Source organism: Apteryx mantelli, chromosome 1, assembly GCF_036417845.1.
Source record: "Apteryx mantelli isolate bAptMan1 chromosome 1, bAptMan1.hap1, whole genome shotgun sequence".
NCBI classification, from domain to species: Eukaryota; Metazoa; Chordata; class Aves; order Apterygiformes; family Apterygidae; genus Apteryx; species Apteryx mantelli.
In genome coordinates, this window is record NC_089978.1 from 174,251,400 (window position 1) to 174,276,207 (window position 24,808).

Sequence of the window (24,808 nt, forward strand, 5' to 3'; positions counted from 1 at the left end):
AACAAATAAGGTAATTTTTCAGTTATCCATCTACAGTTTATAAAGTCTTTTTCAAATTACATTATTGTGAACAATAAAAATCTTGGTCTGCAGTATTTTAGGGGTTACTGTTTAGTTACGGTTTTGAAAATTATCAAGTGTTTCATCATTCTAAATGAAAATATTTAATGACTATGATAGTGAAAGGGAAAGCTGGCAGAAAATATCTGAAGAAATGAAAGAGGAAAAGAAAAAGCTAGAAGAACAAAAAGAACAGGATGCTACAGAAATAAAGGAATATTCTGTGAGTAATTTTTTTACTTTCATGTTTTTTAAAGACTTTAATACAGACATACAATAGAGGTATTAATACTGTGGTATAATTTGTTTAAAAAGGGGAAAACATTACAAGGGAAAACACTGCTCAATCCAAATCAAATCAGAAAGGAAGTGGTTTATTGATTTATTAATGACAGGTAATTAACCAGCAATCAGTGAACTATACATTCAGAAACAATAGCAGCCATGCCAAAGATAAACCACAGTACTAGATACTTACAAAATGTTAATATACACCTACAGATTTCTAAACGCTCTTCCATAACTAATCATTCTCACCCGACACACTCACATTCCCACAGTTATATTCACACCCTCCCACCCCACCCCTTTCAGGTTACAAGTACAAACACCCATTCCTAAAGGTGTGGGCTACCCTACTTACACACCCCTCTTGTTGCAGATGGGGGTGTTCTAGCTTTGTGTATACCTGTGCCGCTCCTTGCAGGATGCTAATCCATGTGCTGGGGAGAAAGCACCCCACGAGTTTCCTCTACGCACACCTGAGGTGTAGGTCCTACTTGTTGCACCCTGCGCTGCCAGTCTGCTACGGAGCCTGCTGCTGCTTGTGGTGTCAGACGGGGAGGAAGCTCATTCATGCCTACACACAGGTTGCAGTGCCAGTAGGGAGACTTCTGGCAGTCTTGAACTAGGTTATGACTTGCTCTATAACTTTTTTTCCCCACAGCATTATAAACTTTCATGCTTTTATACAGAATTTTAAGTTGACTCCTCCTTTGCTACTATAAATTGTTCTTTTTTCCCCCTAGGATTTACGTGTGTGTGTGTGTGTGCATACAGGCATGCATGCATGCACACGCACTTCCGCAGGAAACGATGTGTGGTTACTTTACAAATACTAATTGGAACCTCAACTAGGAGATTATTAGTGTATGGTCTGAAACCACAGGGGTTCTGTTTGTTTTAGAAAATGATTAAAATACATTTGTTTTGATTCTAAAAGCTACAGAGGACTAGTAAAAGGGGGAAGAATAATGATAAATATTTGGAGAATTAATTTTTGTTCTAAATTCTGAAAATGTCAGCCTTACCAAAAATTTGTATTAGTTAATCAGATAAATTTCATTTCTGTTCCTCAGAAACTAATGACTTTGAAGACAGAAATTTTTTCTGTTTTCTAACAGCACATTTATGTTTACATATGTTGTGTGTGTTTGTGTATATATATATATATATATATAATTAGCAGAAAAAAACATCTTCAGGCAGATTAACAGAATTTTTAAAATTAGATTAGAAAATGTATTTTAACAAGGATAACTTGTCTATGTAGTTGAGTTTTACAGTATTTCTGTACAAGTCTCCTGTAAAAACATTTTTATTTTACAGAATTTACTCAATGCACTTCAGATGGATCCCAATGAAACAAAAAAATTACTTGCAGAAAATAATAGAAAAATAACTGTCTTACGAGTTAATGAAAGGTCATTAACAAGGCAATGTACCACTTTACTTGAAGTGGAACAGCATCTTAGAAAAGAAAATGAGAAGCTAAAGGGTGAAATGACACATATAGAGACTGCAGTTACAAGGAAAATTGGACACTTGCAACGTTTCAAGGTATGGTTAGTAGTAGTAAGACACACTTTTGCTTTTACAGTCTGTTTGGCAATAATACATTGTTACAGTTTTTAATGCAAGTTAAACGCTGTTACAAACTTTGTCAAAGCGTTCTTTACATATAAATAAGTATCATAACAGGAAGCTTGTTGGTTGTCCCCTTCTGAAGCTGTTTCAACTGGTTTTTTTGTTTGTTTGTTTGTTTTTAATTGATAGTATCATGTGAAACCAATCTCACTTCTTGACCTTTCAGGAATGTAAGGACTGTATTAACTTATCTTTATAAAATATGTTTTTGACTAATACATTATGATCTAGAGGCAGCTATTGATAAAATTACTAGGAGAGTTGGAATACTAGAGAAATTTTGTGGCTGTTTATTGCAAGTAGTTGATAAAGATAAATATTAATTTAGTAAAATAATTCAGTATCATGTTTTAAAACAATATATTAACTGATATTCTTTTTTCCATAGAGTAATTTTAGTATTTCTCTTCAAAGATTTAGCAGACCTCAGTAACCCAGTGTATCAATTATTTTCATAGGAAATGGCTAGCTTTAAGATTGCAGCTCTGCAAAAAGTACTGGATGGTTGTGTGCCACTGTCTGAACTAGAACTGGCTAATAAGCAGTATAATGCATTAACTGCTAAATACAGAGATATATTACAAAAAGATAACTTGCTCGTCCAGCGGACATCAAATATGGAACATATGGAGGTAATGTTTGTGTTATGCTTGAGCCTTAAGGGGAAAAAATGTCATTTTGCATTCATTCTGCATTGTTCCTCATCCTCACTTAAGAATGGAAGTCCCAGTGCTAGAACTGCTAGTGTTAATAATGGTTCTGCAGTGGGAAGGAGATGTTGGGAGCGAGTAGAAATGTACAGAAAGAGAGCTGGTCTGACAAGCTGGAGCTTAAATTTAGACAGGAATTTGGCTCTCTAGTTTTAACAAACAGCTATTTTCGATGTGGGCCTGTTGAAGATGTGATGTACATCTTAGAAAAGAAAACGAGAAGCTAAAATAAGATAAAATCGTGATGCAGCTGGATCTTAATGTTGCTATTGATATTTTAATTTTCTTACCTGGTACTTTGTCAGTGTTTGGAGAAACATCAGATGTCAGAGATCTTCATTTCAGTAGGCATGCATAAAAGGTTTTATTTATTTGGGTTTTTTATTTGGCTTATTTGCTTTTTAAGTTAAACTCTGGGTATGTTTCTTCACAAAGTATGTTTAGTTCTTTGATTATCAAAAACAGGATGGTGGAAGGAATATTTATTATGTTATAGGGACTGAAAATATGGAACTATTTGTATGAACTTTTATTCTGGAGTAGAAGGGAGTTTCTTTTCAAGATCTATGAAGCTGGCTTCAAGCATCTGTCATTACCTCCCCCCTTCATTCGTATCAGAAATAATAGTCCTAGAAAAAAAACCAGTAGTTAAAACAAATGTTGTGTTCTTATCTATTAGGCTATCTGTGGCTAACAGAAGTTAAATGCATAACTGCTGGGTAAACGTACTGAACCGTTAAATTCACGTTTCTTGAAACTGGCAGATGCACTGGTGTTAGGTAGAGAATGAATGATTCCTTGTTTAGTTCGTTTTACGGGGTTTTGTGTGTCTGAAAACTTGCTTTGACTACTTCGGTAGTTTCACAGAGCTAAAGAATTGTTTCTCAGTAGTAAACTGAGAAGTGTGTTTAGAAAATTAGAAACTGAAAATTAATATGAGGAATTCCATTTGCTTTACTAGTTGATATGGATATTTGTGTTCCCATTTGGAGGAGAGAAGGAATGTTTACAAAACCAATGTTTAACATTGTATTTGATGCTTAAAACATCTTAAAAGAAGCAGATGATCTTAGAAATGTACTTGTATGTGAGATGAACTATCCTCCAGAAGTACTTCTTCCTTTCCATCATGAAAGTGTTTAGTATTTACCAGAAGTTAATGAAGTGTTTAGTATGAGAGGCTTAGATTTCTTTATCTAATTCTAGCCACTCTAGGAATCACGGTCACTGTGATCATAAATATTCTTGTTAATACTAATTGACAGAAACATACATCCAGAGAGCAAAGATGAACAGTTTGACTCTTAGAAGCGGACCTATGGTATTCTGTTTCTATATTTGTAGGTTAGTGGATTATGCATAGGTAAAATCTGTTAACTTTAAAAGTTTTTACAGATACTAAACATCAAATCTGCTACAGTTAGTGTGTTGTTACACTGTAACTTTCCTGTCATGCAGAGGGAGAATGAATCCTTGAAAGCGCAGATAAATTCATTGAATAAGGAACTGGAGATTACAAAAGAAAAACTTCACACTGTAGAGCAGGCTTGGGAACAAATGACTAAACTGGGCAAGTATGAAAGTTATTTTGCAACATTAAAAAACAAATTGTATGTCCTATATACAAATAATTTTTTACAACATTTTAAAATAATTGCTGTATGTGGGGAGGGGGGAGGAACAAGGAAAAAAACCCAATATTTTGTATCCATTTCTCCATTTCCCCCCCCCCTTTTTTTTTTCTTTCTCTTAGCTCTTCCGTCAAAACAAAGTTTGGTACTTTCCTCAGGAAACTGTTCCAAGTTGACTTTTTATAGGTTGTTGGGTCAAGGGTTTAAAAGCTGCAACTTGCAAGGCTACATCTTCTGTTTTTTGAATAAGATGCAATATGTTCTGGCTGTACTGTCACTCAAAGTATTGGATAGGTTGTCAGAAGAATGATTTCTTTTTTCCTATTTTCATGCTTTGTAACATAATTATTTTTTCTTGATAACTGGGGGATTCTTTATATACAGGTTACACTGCTATTTTTCAAGAACTTGTCTACATCTTTCTTCTCCAGATTTTTAATCAAATTTTCTGAAGATTTACCAGCTGAATAAGTATAAAGTGAAAGACGACATTAAAACAGTTATCAGTCTCAATAACTGTGGTTGCAGCGATACCCATCAATAACTAATTATGATTTTTTTTCAAAATAGATTTTTTTCAAGCTTGTAATAAGGCAAGGCTATTTCAATATCCATGCCTCCAGTTTAAGAAATAATCTAGATGTTTCAATAAAGTTTATCTGGCAAAGAAAAAAATCATGTTCTATTTCATGGTGTAAATAATTTTCATAGTTGGATCAGCTTGTGTATTCCTTAATTTAATTATTTTTGAATATAGGGGATGACAGTGCAACAGACAAGGCCACAAAAGCAATAACCAACAGTGAGGTTTTGTCCATTTCTAAGAAAATCACAATGTTGGAAATGAAGGAATTAAATGAAAGACAGAGAGCGGAACATTCACAACGAATGTATGAACATTTAAGGAATACTTTAAAGCAAGTAGAAGAACGTAATTTTGAATTGGAAACAAAATTTGCTGAGGTAAATCTGTTGAGATATATATGTTAAAACTGCAATATATATAGCAACAGATATATATCTGTTGCAATAATATGTTAAGACTGCAATCTGACACATCTTAAAAGCAAATTTTTGAGCATTTCAGAAAGTTTTGACCGATCATATAGCATTATGACTTTTTGATAAATAGGTTTACGATGCAAAATTTATGATGCTGCCCGTATGAGCTGCAATTTCACATGGACAGGACATTTATTCAAAATATAACTAATTAACTTTATTTCAAAGATTTGTTATTCTCTATAAAATATATGGTGAGCACCTTGACAAATAGCTAGCTAGTTATTCAACAGGCTCCAAACAGAAGTCTGTTCTTGACTTACCTATATCTTGTGTCTAATTCCTATGATCCCTTTTCTGCTAACTTTTCCGTAAGTACTAATAATTCCAAAAGTATTAGAGCTTTGCATCCCTTTTGTGAGCAGTACTGTCCTAATTCTGTTATGTTACGGTCACTGTCCTTCTGTCATGTGTCAAGCATATATTATAATGCAGGAATAGAAGAGGAATCATGTGCGATCAAATCTGATACCCTGGTATTGCAGACGACCCTTATAATTCCTGTTGTAAATATATCAGTCATAATCTTGTTAGATCTTTTTTTTTGTCCCCACTATATCCTATTTGAAGTTTGTTTCCTACTGTTGACATAATGAATTTGTGGAACTTTATTCTAATTTCCAGTCTAAATGTATTTATAGACAGTTGTTCAAGTTTGTTCTTGTGCTACTACTGGCTTATAGGTTAACTATAATTTTTCTTCCCTTGTGTTTGCATTGATAGGAATGTTGATAGCCAGTAGTCATTTCCCCTTCCTTGTGTTTTGCTAGACTGTAGTCTAGCTATTTTAGATTGCTTTAAACTTTCCATTTCTTTATCATTTTAGTGGTGTTTTTACACATTCATTTTAGACTTGAAGTCACTGAAAGTGCATAAAGCTTTTCAGAGATGGCATTGTTAAAGCCTTTCATGATGGCATGACTCCTTTTTTTCCATTAATAAATACTTCAGGGGATGCACCCTAGGTAATGTTTCCCTTTTTCACTTTTATATATATTGTCATCTGCCCCATGATACACTTAGGAATAGTGGTCTTCATTTTCAGTTGATGAACACCTAACTAATATCAGAATTTATTCTTATTAGTGCCTCTGTGGACCTCATTTTATTCCTATAACTTCAGGATGTTCATTTTCTGTTTCATATATGCCTGTTGACAGTGCCTCCTAGTCTAGCATCATTTCTTTTCTTCTAGATGGTAAGACTGTGCTAAGGTAATTAATGAAAATTTTAAGACAATTCAGTTCAAGAATTGATAACTAGAGGAAGTCTGCTAGGCATCTCCTTCCAAACTCATAAATCTGCTTCAGCATGACTCCTTCTTTTCTTACCCATTTTACAGTTTTGATATTAACCTCTATTTCACTAGTTTGCTAATTTTCCAGATGGTAGTGCCTCAAATACTTGAGGTCCAGACAACAGGATATACCACTCTTTCTTTTTATTTTATTTTTTTTTTTAGAAAGTCAGTTATTTTATTAACGAGTGGAATCAGGTTAATCTGCCACAACTGTGTTTGGTAAACTCATTCTTGAGGCTTTACCATATCATGTATGCAATATTGGTAATAAAAAGAGAGATATTTAAGCAGAGAGGAAAAAAAAAAACTTTTTCTAACATTTGTATGATATTTGTAATGACTGAAAAAGAAAAGATACTTTTGGTACTTTTTCTCTTTGCAGGGGTTGGGGGCGGATGTGCACTTAGGAATACCATTTTGTTTGTTTTTAATTTTTCAAGCTCACCAAAATCAACCTTGAAGCACAGAAAGTGGAACAAGAATTAAGAGATGAACTGTCAAATAGTATAAGTAAGGCAGTAAGTGATGCAGACAGACGACAAATCATGGATCTAGAGAAGAGTCAGATGGAACTAAAGACTGAAGTATCAAAGTAAGTATTGAGGTAGCAAATTCAAAATGCAGTATGTTTGGAAGCATTCAAAAATTTGGGCTGTATAGGCATACACTGTTTGTGTATCACTCACTGGTAATTTTCAGTGCCTAATTTTTTTGATTTATATATGCCAAATTTGGAATTGAAAATGAAGCGTTTCATTCAGGCACTATAAAGAAAATCATTCACTTCATTGTGATTTGAGCAAGGAATTAAGTGCTGTCCTAGATAGGTATGGGTAGGTGTGTGTTTAGATACTCTGTGTTTTTTAAGCAAATTAAGATTTATTTTGCTTCTGTGCTAGAACCTCCAGTAGATTTAGGAAAATCTCATAACAGGAATTAGAGAGCAATTTTTTTTCCAAAGAGTCAAAGATATATTGAAAATTAGATTTAAACTGGAGTGACTTTTTTTTTCTTTTATTTAAAGAGACTGACTTTGTATGCATAAATTCAAATACTGACCTTTTCATATATGTTGATGTGACTTTTATCATGGGCATTTGTATTTGAGTAAGCAATACAATCCTGTTATATTCCTAAAGCAGCAAAGCCTGTGGGGGCATATTTGCAGTGATTTTGATGTTGAAAATGGGGAATTAGACTTGGCAAAGCAGAGAAGGAATAGAGAATCAAATTTTTTGAGTATTTATGTTTTGAATTGGGAGAGAAATGGAGAAGGAGGGAGATGCTTAGATTAGGTAAAGACCATGGTGGTGTTTTCCTGGCGTGGGTATCTGCTAGCAAACTATGTGTATAATTTATAAGAGAACCTTCTGTAAAAAACTTAAGAGGCACTGCTCAGTACATAAGAAGGACACCAAGTGGTAGAGAAAAATGAGTATGCTGAAGAGAATGGAGTCTTTGAATGCTTTGATATGAAGTAATATTTTAAGCATCTTCTTTCAGCATCTTCTATGTAGAACAGCTGAATAGGTTATTCAGTGGTTTCAAATGGCACAATATTGTGTTTTTCCTGTAAGGTTAAGGGAACTGTCTGATGTTGCAAAAATGCAAGTCGGAGCTCTGGAGGCACGACAACAATGCAGAGAGAGGGAAGTGGAATCCCTTCGAATGCAAATTTTAGATTATCAGGTATGGTCAAAGCAATCTCCATTAACACTGCAGTTTTTTTGAAGTTTTTCTGAAGAGGAGGGGAATGAAGTAATTCTAGAGTAAATTCAGAAACTGCAAAAGTAAAAAAATTTCTTGGGACTGTTTCCATGCTCTAGAATGGTTTGAGTCCATAAATACAACACTTCTATCAGTTTTTTATAGTATATCATATTTGTTAAGTTCACATATTTTTCTTCCTTGTTTCCTGGCATTTTTAGAAGATACAATTTTTAAGATCAGTATCTGAGAAGATGTACTTTTAAAATTTGGCTTTAGAGATGATAGTGGAAAAATAAAATTCTGTTTTTAAAGCTAAGTTCTTGCTCCTATCTGTGGGATAAAATGCATGCAGTATATAAGATACAAAAAGATAGTAATTGCTTATTTACATTTTATATAAACACTGCATTATTATATTAAAGATGAAAAATATTTTTGCTGTATGTTTTGGTTCTTAGACACAGTCAGATGAAAAAGCAATTATTGCAAAACTGCATCAACGTATCATAGCCCTTCAAGTTAGTGAATCCAGTGCTGTAGACAAGTTGGAGACACTTGCATTGAAACTACAGAAAATGGAGATCCATAATCTGCGTTTAGAGCAGAAGCTTGATGACAGAGAGCAAGCCTTATATTTTGCCCGACTGGAAGGAAGAAATAGAGCCAAACATCTACGTCAGACAATTCAGTCTTTGCGGCGACAGTTTAGTGGTGCTCTGCCTTTAGCACAACAAGAAAAATTCTCCAAAACCATGATTCAGCTGCAGAATGATAAACTGAAAATCCTGGAAGAAGTTCAGCATGCCCAGCAAGAGCGTCGAAATGCAGAAAACAGAGCACTGGAGATGGAGTTAAAGCTAAAAAGTTTAGAAGAATTATTAAGTGCATTGAAGGATACAAGAGGAGCTCAAAAGGTTAGCTGTTTTACAGCTTGGAATAACCATGCTAATTTGATGTGCTTTTATAAATTTCAGTCCAATTTGTGCCCTAAACTTCCGTTTTAATGCACATCATCATGATTTCAGAACATACTGGTTTAGAATATGACAGCTATTGTTTTTTGATTTTTTTCCTCTTTTAGAAAAATGACAATCATTAGTTATTTGCCATTTATAATTTACTGATTTTCTTTTGTGACCACTTAAGTTTCTCAGGAAGTGAAGGCTGAAATTAGACACAGAGTAACATTCTGAAATACTCCTCTGCCAACTTGAATTGAAATCCTTGCTAAAAATCCATGACTTTTTAAATAAATCCAGAGGCATTTAATTCAGGTGGAAATGTTGTTATTCCCTTGTAATGCCCCTTAATCATATTTTGCTATTATAAATGTTGTCTTCCAACTGGATAAGAGTCACTGTGTAGTATATTATATGGCTTTATCTTTTATGATTAAAGATGTCAGCATGTAAGCAATGGTTAAAGTGCTCTTGGTCTATTTTGTTTTTTTAGCCAATTTTCAAAGATTTTCTAGAGCGTTTTTGCATAAAAATGTCTTATTACAGTTAGTATATATGCACTATTGAATATTGTTTTCTTTTATACAGTGTTTATATGGTTTTGGTTGTGTTTTCCAAAGCAGTAGCAGATCTTCAAACTTCTTGAATGCTTTTTTGTTGTTGTTGTTCAAGCTGAACAGGTGCATAGGATATAGCTCAGTTAGGTGATTTGAAAATTAGCTGGACCATGAGGGAGGGCTCTCTTTGTCAGGGTAGGGGAGCCGTATTACCTCTCCAGTTATCTGCTGCCCTTTTCAGTCATTCCCCTTGCAGTTAAATGCTTTTGCCCTGCCGCCTCGTTCAAAGGAAGTGAAAAAGCTTAAAGAGGCGGAACCTTTTTCCTTCCATTGGTTGGATAAATACCCTCCTGCCTCAAAGTCAAAGAGTGTAGCTGCATCTAGACAGCCTGTGGACTTGATAAATTGTAATACTGTGTGTAATTTATTATTAGGTAATTGAATGGCATATGAAGATGGAAGAACTCCATCTGCAGGAACTTAAACTGAATCGAGAGTTAGTCAAGCAAAAGGAAGAAATGAAATATTTGAATAATATAATTTCTGAATATGAATGTACAATCAATAATCTGGAAGAAGAAATTGTACAGCAGAACAAGGTATATATTTCTGCGTGCTATTAGAAAACCAGCAAATTTTTTATTTCATTAAGTGATTTAAAACATATATTTTTCCTAGTGAGCTTGTTAACATAGATATTTGTATTTTGGTTCCATAACTGTTTTTTTGGTAGCACATTTGAGTCATTTTCAAACATTTTATATTTCCGTATGTATCTTTCCTGTTTACGTTGGTTATAAAATTCCTGTTGCCTTCAATGAATAAGATGTCTTTATCAAACATTTGTTATAGTTTCATGAAGAAAGGCAAATGTCTTGGGACCAGAGGGAAGTAGAACTGCAGCGCCAATTAGACATACATGATCATCAACAAAATGAAATACTTAGTACTGCTCTAAAGGTACATGCACTAAATTAACTAAAAATAGACTGATAAGCATTTTTTTGGAGTTGTTAGATAACATGAATCTGAATCTTTCTGTGCAGTTTGAAGAGGCTACAGGATCAGTTCCAGACCCTAGTTTGCCCCTTCCACAGCAACTTGAACTGGCTTTGAGAAAAATTCAGGAGCATGTTCGAACAATCCTGGAAACTAGGTCAACCTGCAAATCACTAGAGGAGGTAATGAAATGTATAAATTTTCTTATAAATGGCAAAGTTTATATTTCTATGCCCTTTAATTTTTTTTATATAGCAAATATCCTTTTGTAAACGTCGCTCAAATGTGTCCATTCCCTTAGAAGTATTTAGCTTGGAGAATGTGAATAATAGCACACACCTAAAATTGACGTTTTTTCCATTAGAAAAAATTACAGAGGAGAATTTTTAATCGGTTTAGATTTTAGATTGTACTAAATTGAAAATCTGTTACAGAAGGTAGTTTTTGGTCCACGAGAAATCTGAAAACACCAGCTTCATAGTTTTGGTAGCACAAGGCAGGTTGCATAGGTGCTTTGTGCCAGACAGTAATACGTAATGACATGCTAATCATATCACGGGACTTTTGATCTTACAATAATCTCACACAAAACTGGGCACAAAAGGTTTTGTGATTATAAGTTGATTTAGACAAATATTTCTGATACCTTTTGTTGTAGAAATTAAAAGAAAAAGAAACTGCTCTGTGGAAAGCTGAACAAAATGTTCTATCAAGAGACAAGGTTATAAATGAACTAAGACTTCGATTACCTGCAACATCAGAAAGAGAGAGAATAATAGCTGAATTAGGTAGAAAAGAAGATGATCCAGAGTACCATCATGCCATAAAAATTGCTCATCAAACCATTGCAAATATGCAAGCAAGATTAAATCAGAAGGAAGAAGTGTTAAAGAAATATCAACATTTGCTTGCTAAAGCAAGAGAGGTAACTAAACTTTTTGCATATATTTTTTTCTTTTTTAAATTTTTTAGTTGATTCTTTGTTCATCTCATTGTTATTGAAATTTTAATAGTTTTCTGACTTCAGAGGGAACAGAGCAGACACGATTATTCATTTTTCATGTAGGAAGTTCATGAAGAGTTTTTAACTTCTTACAGTGGGAGACTTGTTCAGTCAAGAGGCTTATGTACCTAATATCTTTCAAGGAATTAAATTAGTATGACAGGAGGAAAAACAGAAGTGGACTCGTATATTTATATGGGGTTTCATGTACTTACAACAGTGAGCTGTGAACTGCATCTTGCAGTATATTTGGGAGGTATAAGAATGACATGCATTTATGGAAAATGTTCTTAAAAGCCAGCCTTGTGTTTAAGAGGTACTTCAAGACTGAGGGTGTGTCTACACTAGTGTGTTTGTATCGGGAATGCATTTCTGAAGCAGATTTCCTATCATCTTCACTTATTGTGCTTTTTTAACATGTATAGCTATTTCATCTGAGAGAAATCAAATTTTATTGCTTTGACACTAAACCAGAAAATGCAGTCTAAGAATGAACTTGCTATGCTCCATCTGCTAGTAGGCATTCAATTTATGGGACCAGACTAAAGCTAGCCCAAAGTAAATAGCCCTGAAAAGTCCATAATAAGGGTATCAATCTTCAGCACCAACTGTTTTGGTTTACAGCTCCTGTTCTGTTGCACCATACTACTTGCTAATGCAAACATAGCCTAAAACTGCAATAGCAGATTTTTTCTCAATAGGTGTTAAAAGGTGAAAAAAAGTATAATCAGTGAGTATAGCAAAAACAAGAAAGAATTTTAAAAAAATGGCAGAATTAGAGGAAAATTTGGAGGGCAATAGAAGAATCAGAAAAGGATTAAAATAGCATTTAAATGAGTGAGGAACCAATGTAAAAGATTCTGCAGTTTCATTAATTTCTGGAATTATGTGCCAGTGTAAGTACAGTAAGGTTACATCTTTACTTTGAACTTGCAGGAACAAGAGGAAGTAGCCAAGAAGCACGAAGAAGACCTGAGAGTTCTACACCAGAAGTTAGATTTGCATACCGACAATTCCCTTAATAAATTCAAACAAACTGCTTTGGTGAGTTATGTGTATTTGTGGGATGAGTGAGGTTGTTCCCAAATTTTGAAAATTGTTGCTCAGAAGAACAATTTTGCAGTCAAAAGTAAGTAATAAATGATGTCAAGAAAAATAAATTGATAGTCAATACAGAATTAGTGTATTCTTGAATTGAAAGAATTTGAGAGAGATGGGTTTGAGAACAAATGTAAATTACAAAGTTTCTACCACAGTATATAAGAGCATATTTCATATCATCCTAATTTATGGAGAATTCTAGAAGAGAGGTGGGTGTCTTTTACGTTTTCTGTTCTTTTAATTCAAAGTCTTTGGCTAAAGGAAATAACCCAGCCTAATTCAATTTATCTCTTGACACTTTATGATAAGTTGACATCTGTAAAGAGCTCTTTTGAAAGCAATGTGATTGATGTTTTTGCATAGACTGTGACTCGTGTCACAATAGATAAAAATGAAAAAATCAATGTTTGGTTATGTTCAAGATTTATTTATTTATTTTTTAATGCATCACTAATTTACATTTGATTTAAACCTTAAAATATTTGTCACGTGTATTTGTTCTGTTTTACAGGAGTTGATGAAAAAGCCTTCTTTATCACTTCCTAGTGAAAAACATTTCCTCTGTTTGGCTGAAATGGAGCAAACCATAGCAGAACAGGACAATTCTCTTGCTTCACTTGTTAGCAAATTAAAGAAAACATCATCTGACTTGGAGAAACAAAAACAAATTACCTCAATGAAAATCAAAGAATTTGAGAGTATCAGGGCCCAGTAAGTTTTTAGACAGTTAATGTAATCAAGTCACAAAACTAACTCAAAAGAGTTACCATGGTTGGTAATTGTAAACTGTTTTACTTTGAAATCCTTCATCAAGGCTAATACTGAAAAACTGTGGCTCGTAAAATACCTTTTAGTTGTTACTTTTTCTTTCATTGAAGGGCACAAAGTTATTCCATGAGTCTTTTGTTATAACAAATGTCTTTAAGCTAGGTCTTTAAGCTAACATTTTGAATTTGTCCCTTTTTTTAAAAGGAGGAAAGTACAATGCTTTTTTACCTGCCAACACCAAGAATTAGAATAATTTTATTATTAATTCAAAAGAGGAATATGAACAATGCTCTGATCTCATTTGTTGATCTTGAATAACTTTCTTATTAAATGGAGATATTCTTTATGGAGGGAGTCTTTGCTATGTCCAAATCTGTATGTCATTCACTTTAACAGTAATGAAAACATAAGATTGTGTCCTTGGTTATTTATTTCAAGTTTGCTAGCTTAATTATTGCAATGCATCCTATTTATGCTTATTTTGTATTAGACTTCAGGAAAAGCATTCAGTTGATGTGGAGCGCCTGAAGGATGAAGCAAATGAATTGAGGAACATGTTATCTCAGATGGAGAAGGAATTAGTGAATGTAAAAGCTGAATTAGAGGCCCAAAAAGAAGCAAATAATAGAGCACCCACGACAACACTGAAAAACCTGGTGGAACGCCTGAAGAGCCAGTTAGCCTTGAAAGAGAAGCAGCAAAAAGTTAGTCAACAAAAATTGTATACCTATGTCACAAACTAAAATAAGTGGCTTAATGCTTAAGATTTCTATGTATAGCACAGCAGTAGGTGGAATATAGTTGAATAACTTAACATAGTAAAATTGAATTGCCTTTTTCTATTTTGTAATGTTCGTAGTAACTTATAAAACTTGAATTTGATGGTTTTTTTAGGCTTTGAGTAAAGCACTTCTGGAACTCCGAGCAGAAATGACTGCTAATGCTGAGCAGCAGATTATTTCTGCAGCGTCACAGAAAGAGGCATACATGAATGTCCAGGAGATTGTTGATAGACAAACAAAGGGGCTCACAGTGAGTACTAGGTAGTATCTTTGTATTGTGTTTTTGTGTTGCTGATATCCTGATTTATTTTTTTTTCTTCTAGACACAGATAGAGGAATTAAATAATCAGATTACAAAATTTAAAGATAACCTTAAAATAAGTAAAAACAGGGAGAGCTCTGTGTTAAATGAAATGGATGAATTGAACCAAGAACTTCAGAGGAAACAAAAGGCATTTACTAAAGTGTTGAGAGAAAAAAATGAAATGGAAAAAGAAAATGAAGAACTGAAAAAAAAGATTAGGAGGCTGACCAGTATTATTCAGGTAGCTGTGGTTTTTTTTTAACAACCTATTCAATCTTGGTCAACTTTCTGCATACATGTGCTGTTTTGGGGGAGAAAGATTAAGTACCTTCGGCAGACATAGAGACTGATACTTGAAAACTTACATTGCTCATCAACCTGATTTCTGCAGGGTTATATATGAGTTATTAGCTTTTGCTGTTAGAAGCACATCTCAAATATAAGGAAGAAGCTGAAGAACACTGGCACCTTGAAATAAGTATGAAACAGTCTGAGGGGCTGAATTACCACTTTTAAAGCTTCTTTGAAAAATGGCTAGCTCAAATTTTGTGCTCTTCCTGGATGTCCTTATTTCCCCTTTCAGAAGAAAAGTAAAGGATTTACAATAGAATTATCTAAACTTTCTTTTTGAATTCAGCTACTTGCTGATTATTATTTACTTTAGAATGGAAAGTTGCATTTCAGTACTTTAATTCTAATTGGTAGAATTCATTTTTAAAAGGCCATTTAGGTTGTAAACTATCTTTAAATTACTGAAGTTTTTATTTTTTGGGGAGAGAAAATATTTAAGTAGTGGTCATTAAACTTAAGATTGTGAAAGTTAATTGTACTTTTTCAGAACAAAACTGATGAGCAAAATCTGATAGATGAACTTCAGAAAAAAGTTAAAAAGTTGGAAAATGAGCTTGAGAAGAAGTGTGAAGAAACAGAAAAAAAAAGTGTAAGAGAAGACAAGGTATGCGATAAATCTTTAAAGACATTAGCCTGAGTCTAGGTAGTTCAACTTTCCCTGCTTCAAAAAAAATAAAATAAAATAAAATCCAAAAACCCCCTCCACAAAATATCCACCTTACTCAAAAGCAATTTCATGACTGTCACTTGTTCATGTATCCCGTACTCTGTTACCCTTGCTTAGTACTTAGTACTGGTATATTAATGTTTTCCTTCCCTTTTTGATCTAAGGGGGGATCCATTACAAATTTTAAAGACAATTCACTAGAAATCCATTTTAAATTTTAAGGAAATTTTAAAGATCCATTAGAAATTTTAGGAAATCGATACAATTTTAGAGATAGCAGTGAAAATTATTACATAAGTGCTGTCAAATGTGCATCTGAGAAATAAATGCAATGATAAAAATGAAGTACTTTGCAGTAAAAGTGTGAATCCTAAAAAGGATGATGTCTATATATCTTCACAGTAGCGATCTCCACTTATAAGAGGTTCTGAGTGATCAGAAATGTGTTTGTTTTACCTGTTTTGTTTGTTATTTTGCTATTTCAGTAGCCAGTTTAGGGGCTTGTCATGGTAACCATAAGGTATACTGGAATTTTATAGAGTGTTGGTATAATTACATTCAGTACTATTTATGATATTAAATATAACTTTAAGAGTAAATTTATACTTCCTCTTAGTTTGAGACTCTTTATATACCTATTGCTGTATCTTAAGATATCTTTTTCAAACTTGGGATGCTTTTCCTTTTTTTCAAGAACTTGTTTTCTGTCTGTTCCTTATTAGCAGTAACTGCAGCAGACACAGAAAGGAAAGTATAGGGACTTACTGAGGGAAAGGAAAAGTCCAATTAAAAAATATATATATATATATATATTGCTTACAGGAACATTGGCTGTTATATTTCAGTAGCTGTTTATGATCATACAGGTACAGTTTTTAATTGGATAATGTATTTTATAATTACTGAAATGTAAGTAGAGTTTCCATTGCTTATAGAAAAAATTAACTAAAATTACCAATTGTACAACTGTACAGCAGGGCATAAAAACTCCTGGTAAGCTGTGGGAGAAAAGACAGATCTGCTATAAACTGGCATAGAAAACACTTCTTTCTTGTTTAATCTGTCTTCTTTACCAACCTGTAATTCAAAGTAAAAGGTTATATTGAATGAGCATCTCTGATTTCATAAAATGTATAATTCCTTTATTGTAAAATGAATGTTAAAAGCTAATGAAGAATTTCCTGCTAGCATTAAGCTATGTCAGCTTTATACACCAGTTGCTACAGCATATTTAGGGTATCCAGCTGGGCCAACAGGTAATTTATTGGCCTAGTTACCTAGTTACCTTACGTAGTTATGACTTAATGTTTAAAATTTAGAAATGAGGAATCTATCATTCATGGTTTTCTAATGTGTTTATTTCTTTTGCTCTATGAAAATAAATTAAAAAAACCTTACTTTGTTCATATGCTTCACAGACCTCCAAGGAGGAAATAATTAGATGGGAAGAAGGTAAAAAATGGCAAATCAGAATGGAAGGGATGAGAAACAAACTAAAAGAAAAGGAAAAAGAAACAGATGCTTTAACCAAACAGTTCAGTACACTGAAGGAACTTTATACCAAGTGAGCTGATTTTAATAGTTCTTGCTACAAAATGATGGCATAAAGGAAATCCAAATAAGATGGCCATATAATAATTATAACAGTTTATTACATTTATAAAATTGATGCCTAGAATTTGACATTCCTATTAAAGGATGAGTTTATTTTTAAGCAGCTGGCTGCTCTGCTAGCATCCTGTCTCTTGCAGAAGCTGACAGCCTTATATAGAAGAAACTGATTTTGAATAAAACTAATTTCAGTTCTTTATTATGTTTATTGTATGTAGCATTCTGTTATTCCCATTCCAGGAGTAACAGCTTGATGAAGACAGGCTTTTTTCTCACCACTGTGAGATACCGTGTTATTTGATCAGATTACTAGGACCGGATGCTGCACTACTGTTAGTTGTTGCGCTACTGCAGTACTGACATTTACAGCTTTCTGAGATAGAAACCTTTAATTAAAAAAAAAACCTACACAAACCCTCCAGGGTTAAGTTAAGTTTATTTCAGTACAGTAATGGCGGGTTTTCACTGATGCAGGACCAAAAATGGCAGTGGTGGTGGTGGTTGATGTTGTTGGATTGCAGTTTCAAACAGCTTTTATTATTAGCAGACTTCTCGTGAATTTCACATAAAACATAAGCAAAACAAACAAGTGATTTATGACATGCATTATATTGGCTTGATGTTCATTGTCTTTTTTCCAGTGTTCTTTGTTGTTGTTGTTTGGTTGGTTTTTTTCAAGGTGTGGCTGTCAGGTAACCTTAATTCAAGAAAAAGTATGGGGGGAGGGAGTTTAGTGAGCAAATAAATTGCAAGCCTGGATTCTTTAAGGTAGAAAACCTTTTCTTTTAAAGAAAGCAAATTAGTAAGTGAAGTTTTAAATGCAAATTTACTGGATGTTGCAGGGCTGAAAAAGAGAAGATTACTCTACAGAAGAAACTGAAAACTACTGGTGTTACTGTTGACCGTGTTGTTGGAATAAGAGCTTCAGAGACTGAAAAAGACCTGGAAGAACTAAGAAAACAGAATCTAGATTTAGAAAATGAAATTGCTTATATGAGGTAAGAGGTATTTCAAGAGAATCTATAAAAACTGAAAAGCCTAGATGAGATGGTCTGTAGAAGGAGATAGTATTTATTAGATCAACTGATAGAGAAAACGGACAAAGCTTCAAAGCCTGAGTCTGTAAGCAGTAAGCTTCAAGCTGCTTGGGAGCAATTGTGTGTTTAGAGAATATGCAATATTGGTTTATTATTTCAAAGGCTAAATAATCTGAAAAATATATGGCTCCTTTTGTGTAAAATTATAAATAAAATTTTGAGTTAGTGAAAGTTACTGAAATTCAGAAGTTGCAGTTAGTGAGTGTATTCTTAATCTGTGGGAGTGGATTATGTACTTCAGTAACAGAAACTTCACACATCTCAAGACAGCAGATTCCTTTTGCCAAAGTAAATACTCTGGGTTCATGGGGGTTAGTTGAAATAGTGTATATGGTAAGATTGATTTAGTATAACTAACCGAGTAATATTACAGTATCCAGTCTAGTAAGCCAGAAGTCCATGTTTGTTTTACATTAAGGGATGCTTCTGTGCATTAACAGCCATTTGTTTGATTTTGCTTGATTCATTTTTGAATTTAGAACACAACAAGCTATCCCACGAGATTCTGTTGTAGAAGAATTACATTTAAAAAATCAATACCTTCAGGAAAAGCTTCATGCATTGCAGAGACAAAGTTCAAGAGAGACATATTCTAGACCCTCGGTAAGTTAAGCATGTAGCCATATTACCTGAAAGAATAATGTCTACTTAACTAAAATATTTATTATGCATTTATGATTCTATCATATGGTTGATTTTGTTTCCAACAGTAGTAGTCTAGGACAGGATGTGAAATACTTAGATTTTAATTTAAAAAAAAAAGAAATCCAGTTCCTGTGTTCTACAGGTAGAAGCTGAAATACTCAACATCATAAGCATATTTGAAGAAATAAGGTATATGTATTTTCAAATATGTGAGTCTGCAACCGAGAGACTACTTGCATCTTCCATACTGATTGAGAATTTGGAATACACAGAGTTTGGGAAAAATACTGAGCTTAATTTCAGTTGCATTAGGTGGTTTTTTTTGTTCTCTTTTGTGTTTTAGGAGTTTCATTTTATTGACAATATTGAATTATCAGGCTATCTTAAACCTTCAAGAAATAAACTTAACAGTATGTTCTAGGTTTCTTTTTTATCTCCTGTTTTGTTTTACTATACTCTACTTTTCTTTCATGTTTGTTCTATCTTCAACTCCAATCAGAGTACAACATGTGACCAAACTGAACTGACTAAGTCTGTTCCTATCAATATCAGTACACTCAAGTATTTGAATTGCCTTCAAAAGAAACCTATTTTAAGTAGGGATAAAATCAAGCGTCAGACTAACCTTAGTATTATCAATGGCAATGAAATAGATGGGGATGCAGACATTCCTAATAAAGGCCATGAGGCTACTGCAGGTGCAAGCACTGAAGTGTTTCCTGAATAGCAATCTGAAGACAGTAAAAAATGCAAGGACCTAGATATTTCTGGGGAAGGATCAAAAAGCAAAGCTGAAGCTGATGAACAAAACTGCAGTGATAAAAAAGAAAATATAACTCAACCTGAAAAGGGAAAAAATAATGAGGAATGTGAAGGAGAAGAAAGAGAAGAAGACAGGAAGCAAGAAATATGCAAGCAATCAAATGTTGATGAAAATGAAAGTAGAGAAGAGTCTTGTACTGAGAGAATGAGCTGCAATCAATCTGATTCAGGGGAATCTTCTAATCAAGCTAATGACTATGAGGGAGAAAATACAAAGGTGAATAATGAAATGCATAAACACACTGCTGAGTATAAACATAAAACTTAACCAACTGGTACAGAAGGAGTTGAACCAACCTCAGAACTTTGTGAAATGCCCCAGGTTTGATACTGTAGCAGTCCTCTAGCATTTTTCAGTATAAATGCTGTAGAATTAGAATAGTTGGATCTTAATAATGCGGTTGCTTCCCAAAGTGTGGTCTGCAGGGATATCAAAGTAGTCACTAAGTGGTCCACAAAACAAATCTTACAATTCCATGATATATATGCATGTCAGCTCACAAGTAAGCTATGGTGAATTCTCAAGTTTTGCTCCAGAAAGTTTAAAAGTAATCACAATGATACATGCAGTTAACTGATGATCTTCGCTCTTTAGGGGTCTTGTGATGTGGTATTATTTACACTTACTTACTAGATAAAACATGTTTTACTGAAGCACGTACTTTATTCTTATGGTTATTAGTCATGAATTATATGGTTAATTACATAAATGAAAACTGCTGATTATTATCCTTGAAAGGGTCTGCCCTATAACGGTGAGGGGTAACAACTGAACTTATACTTATTGGAATTGGCAATATAAGGCATACAGAGCACTCTTTATGTAATAGAAATTACTAGCCTCCTTGGGTAAAAACTTAAAAATGTAAGAACTAACTTTGCCTAAGAACTAGATTTATACACTGCTTTTCACTTGCTGTGATTAATCTTTGAATTTGTGATTTTTTTTTTTATGCCATGTGTACTATTTAATAAACATATCAGAATGTGTACTTAAGATTAGATGCTGTTCCCAGGTACAGTGTCACAGCTAACTACACTCTAGCTTTTTTTGTCTTTTAGACTTTGAGATTTATTTCTAGCTAATTTGAGTTAGCTTGAGAATTAATTCTGCTTTAACAAAAATTTTTTCTGGATTTTAAATTTCCTTTAAAGATTAAGCAAGTTTAGAAAATTTAAGAAAAGGAGTTAAAGTCAGAGCAGGTTAGATCAAAACTGGTGATACAACTTATGTCTTTGATCAGTTTTATTTCACACAATTTAAGTGATGAAGAAATTCCAAAAAGATAGTATCCTGTTGTGTGAATGTTTTGGGGTTTTTTTTGTGTAAAATAGAAAAATACTAATTCTCTGTTGCTCTTGATCAGCTACAGCTGGTAAAATGAATAATGTCTTGCCATTAAATAATAATCTACTTCTTTTCCTTTCACTCCTCAAGACATCAGGAATAGGATCAGATCAATATCGAAGAGAACAAGAGGTTCTAAAGGAAAATTTGAGACTATCTTCTGAAAATGTTGAGCTAAGATTCCAACTAGAGCAGGCCAATAAAGATTTGCCAAGACTAAAGGTAACATCTCCGTAGTGAAAAAATTTAGGGGGTTGCTTAAAAAGAAATGTATGCCTTTTCTGTACATACTGTAAGCTTTTCATGGTTTACACAGGATGTGGAAGTTGAATTGTTGGTAGAAGTGATTGAAAAATGTCATTGCAATTGGAAATTGCCTTCTGTTTTTCAAGGTAAACCTGTAATTTTATAACTCTTTACCTCAATTTAAAATCTAAATATGTTGCTTATTACTTTAATTTTTTTAGGACCAAGTGGGTGACTTAAAAGAAATGTGTGAACTTCTCAAAAAAGAGAAGGCAGAAGTTGAGCGTAAGCTGGGCAATGTGAGAGGGGTGAGTATTTTAACTGTATTTTTCATCACAATTATATGAAACCAAAATACGATAAATAACTGTATTTGATTAAAACTGTTTGGAATCAACCAAAAGCAGTCAGGAGTTATTCTTTCTTGTCTATTTTTTGCATAGTGCTGTAATACCTTAATGAAAATTTCAGCTAATAGGACCATTCAAAGGAATAAAGCTACACTATTAAATATTTGCAGGCTCATGGCCTTATTTTGTCATATGGATTAAAAGTTATCTCTAGAAACATATTTGTACCAAAAATAGGAGTTACAGCCCTAGTAGTAAGAATTATATTCATGTATTTATGTTAATGCATACTAATATAGTTACAGCTTTATGATTTAAAAGGTAGAATTTTGATTTGATGCAGATGTTAGAAAGTGCAACTTCCTGATAGTAAAGTTTTTTGTTTGTTTTTCTCTGTAAGATGACAGTCAAATTTTACTTCAGTTACTCTCAGCTACATTAGTAGAATGGTTGGTATTTCAAAAGTTACAGGGAAAAAAATGTTTCAGCAGTGCTATCTTTTTGTTACTGACTTGTCAAACTATTTGTGTGACATTTAAAGGAAGAAGACTTAAAAGCTCTTTTTAAGAGCTTTAGTGGCTCTTTCACTATAGAAAGAGAATGAGTTCTGCTTCCTGGGAAAAATTGTTTGATTGAGACTATGTTCAAGATTTTACTGAAGTATATTTAACATTCTTTTTCTAGTACCCTGCACAGACTGCTTGTGTATCTGCCTACTTATGCGGTGGCAGTTTTTGGATAAGGCAATTCAGTTTATAAAACTGCCTCCTTCAAAGGTTCTGAGGAGGCAGTGAATTCTGAATCCTCCACCCTTTTCAGACGCCAAGATCTGATAAAGGCTTTTCTTTAACTCTGTTATGTACCATCACCAACCTCCTAAACCCTCCAGTGCTTTTAGAAAACAAAGATTTTTTGGATTTTGAATGAAGAATTTTAAGGTGAAAATGAAGTCATTTCACTTCCAAAACCTGATCACTATCTAGGTTTTCATAGGGCTCCACAGAGTAAAAGGTTCTGTACTGTGGTCCCTACCTCTGTAGAAGGAAAAGGAAATACTTTCAAAGCCCCAGAATGGAAAACAGCAGCATCTTTAAATCATAATTACTGAGGAAAATAATCCCCACAAAGAAGATGAGGAAAATAAATGCATTTGAACTTCCTCTAACAGTTCTTCTATCTCATAAATGAATGCAGTGAAAGAAGAAAAATAGAGAGAGAAAATACAAGCTTTTTTTCATCTTTATATTTCATGTAACAATAATGGATCAAATATTTTCAGTCAGAACTGGGTCTTTTTGTAATCCCTCTGCATGGGGAATACATGCGTTAGGAGAGAGAGAAGATAATTAATTCATGCTTTAACTTGTAGTTCTACTTAAGTCCAGCAGAAGTATGGCTGCTAAAAAAGGTCCTCTTTCTCCTTCAAACTCTCAACCATTCATTACTTTCCTTTTCCTCAGCCAATATTAGCATTCAAGCAGTTGCATCGTCAGCTGGATCAGGGAATTGCTCTACAAGAAAACCAAACTAAAAAAAACAATAATTTATTTTCTTAATGTTTCATTTTAGTTCAAAACATATAGCAAACTTTGAGACTTAACTGCAGCTTGCTTAAGTAACACAAGAAAATGAAGGAGCTGATATGATGACTTTGGGAGTGAATATACTGCTAGACATTTTGGGGAGTTAAGGAGGCAAGAAACTTCAGGATTCAAGTCACAACACCAAAATGTAACAACTTTATTATGAATATAAGGCAATGAAAAAAAGTCATAAGATTTGGAGTATTTCAAAATGTTAACTTAGTGTTTACTTCATTGTACTTTTTTGTTCTTCCATTTTTTTTCCCCTGTATAGTCTGGTAGAAGTGGAAAGACAGTCCCCGAATTGGAAAAAACAATTGGTTTGATGAGAAAGGTTGTAGAGAGAGTCCAAAGAGAAAATGAAGATCTGAAAAAAGCTCCAGGTGTGGTTTCTAATGAGAAGTTACTCAGTCTTGAACAGGAAAATGAGAGGCTAAAGGTACTCATTTGTCTTTATTAACTATATTTAGATAGCAGTTTATATGCAAGTTAGTAGGAAAATTGAACAGCAAGCCTGTTGTTCACATTGATTGGCACAAAAGTGTTTTTAAAATATCAAGTATGAAGCTTGTAGAACACAAAAGCAAAGCTTCATTTTGGCATAACATACTGCATAATTTATATAATGGTATTCTGAAATACTACACCTCCTACAAAACTTTAAAAAAAAAATGGTATTTTAGTGTGAGGACCATAATTTTATAAATAACTTTTATAGCAGAATGTTCAAACTGTATGATGGTAATAAAATGAACAATTTTTTAGGGGAAAGCACTGATAGCATAAAATATCTTTGAATACCTGCAGGATACATTTAAATATGTCATGAAATGTTATGTTAAATGTGCAAGGTAACTGTGCTGTGCTTTAAAAATGCAAACATGATACTTTCTACTAAGCAAACTAAATGAACTGTTTTAACACACTGATATTTAGTCTGAAGTGGAAAAAATGAAACTTCATCTGGGGGGCCACCTGAGTACGCGTTATGAATCTAAAACCAAAGGCATGGAAAAAGCCATCACTGAAAATGAGAGGCTACGTAAAGAGCTGAAAAAGGTATGAATGATCATTGTAATGCAGCCATCTATTTGAATTAATTACTGGTTATGGTAAGTATCTTATTTTTTCCAAATGGTTGATATGGAATTGGCACATTTTTTAACTACTGATATTGACATGACAGAATTTCTAATTATATGTGGAGAGGAGTCCT

General features: G+C 33.5%; 1 protein-coding gene across 4 annotated transcripts in view; it reads left to right on the plus strand.

Annotated features, from left to right (window-relative positions):
- CEP290 (centrosomal protein 290) overlaps nucleotides 1-24,808 on the plus strand; it is a 54,909-nt gene that overhangs the window by 21,933 nt on the left and 8,168 nt on the right. For 2 of the 4 annotated variants that reach the window (XM_067312836.1, XM_067312845.1), the window contains 25 exons: nucleotides 181-283; nucleotides 1,669-1,899; nucleotides 2,445-2,618; nucleotides 4,155-4,266; nucleotides 5,085-5,290; nucleotides 7,130-7,281; nucleotides 8,267-8,378; nucleotides 8,858-9,313; nucleotides 10,350-10,514; nucleotides 10,768-10,875; nucleotides 10,962-11,096; nucleotides 11,573-11,839; nucleotides 12,854-12,961; nucleotides 13,530-13,729; nucleotides 14,277-14,490; nucleotides 14,681-14,818; nucleotides 14,892-15,113; nucleotides 15,711-15,827; nucleotides 17,309-17,454; nucleotides 18,344-18,499; nucleotides 19,078-19,201; nucleotides 21,504-21,635; nucleotides 21,881-21,967; nucleotides 23,867-24,031; nucleotides 24,529-24,651. In XM_067312836.1, the coding sequence (XP_067168937.1) occupies nucleotides 181-283; nucleotides 1,669-1,899; nucleotides 2,445-2,618; nucleotides 4,155-4,266; nucleotides 5,085-5,290; nucleotides 7,130-7,281; nucleotides 8,267-8,378; nucleotides 8,858-9,313; nucleotides 10,350-10,514; nucleotides 10,768-10,875; nucleotides 10,962-11,096; nucleotides 11,573-11,839; nucleotides 12,854-12,961; nucleotides 13,530-13,729; nucleotides 14,277-14,490; nucleotides 14,681-14,818; nucleotides 14,892-15,113; nucleotides 15,711-15,827; nucleotides 17,309-17,454; nucleotides 18,344-18,499; nucleotides 19,078-19,201; nucleotides 21,504-21,635; nucleotides 21,881-21,967; nucleotides 23,867-24,031; nucleotides 24,529-24,651 (4,153 nt within the window). Of the gene's footprint in view, nucleotides 1-180; nucleotides 284-1,668; nucleotides 1,900-2,444; nucleotides 2,619-4,154; nucleotides 4,267-5,084; nucleotides 5,291-7,129; nucleotides 7,282-8,266; nucleotides 8,379-8,857; nucleotides 9,314-10,349; nucleotides 10,515-10,767; nucleotides 10,876-10,961; nucleotides 11,097-11,572; nucleotides 11,840-12,853; nucleotides 12,962-13,529; nucleotides 13,730-14,276; nucleotides 14,491-14,680; nucleotides 14,819-14,891; nucleotides 15,114-15,710; nucleotides 15,828-17,308; nucleotides 17,455-18,343; nucleotides 18,500-19,077; nucleotides 19,202-19,742; nucleotides 20,283-21,503; nucleotides 21,636-21,880; nucleotides 21,968-23,866; nucleotides 24,032-24,528; nucleotides 24,652-24,808 lie in introns of those variants that run through there. The other 2 variants (XR_010886591.1, XM_067312851.1) reach the window with 2 other exon arrangements.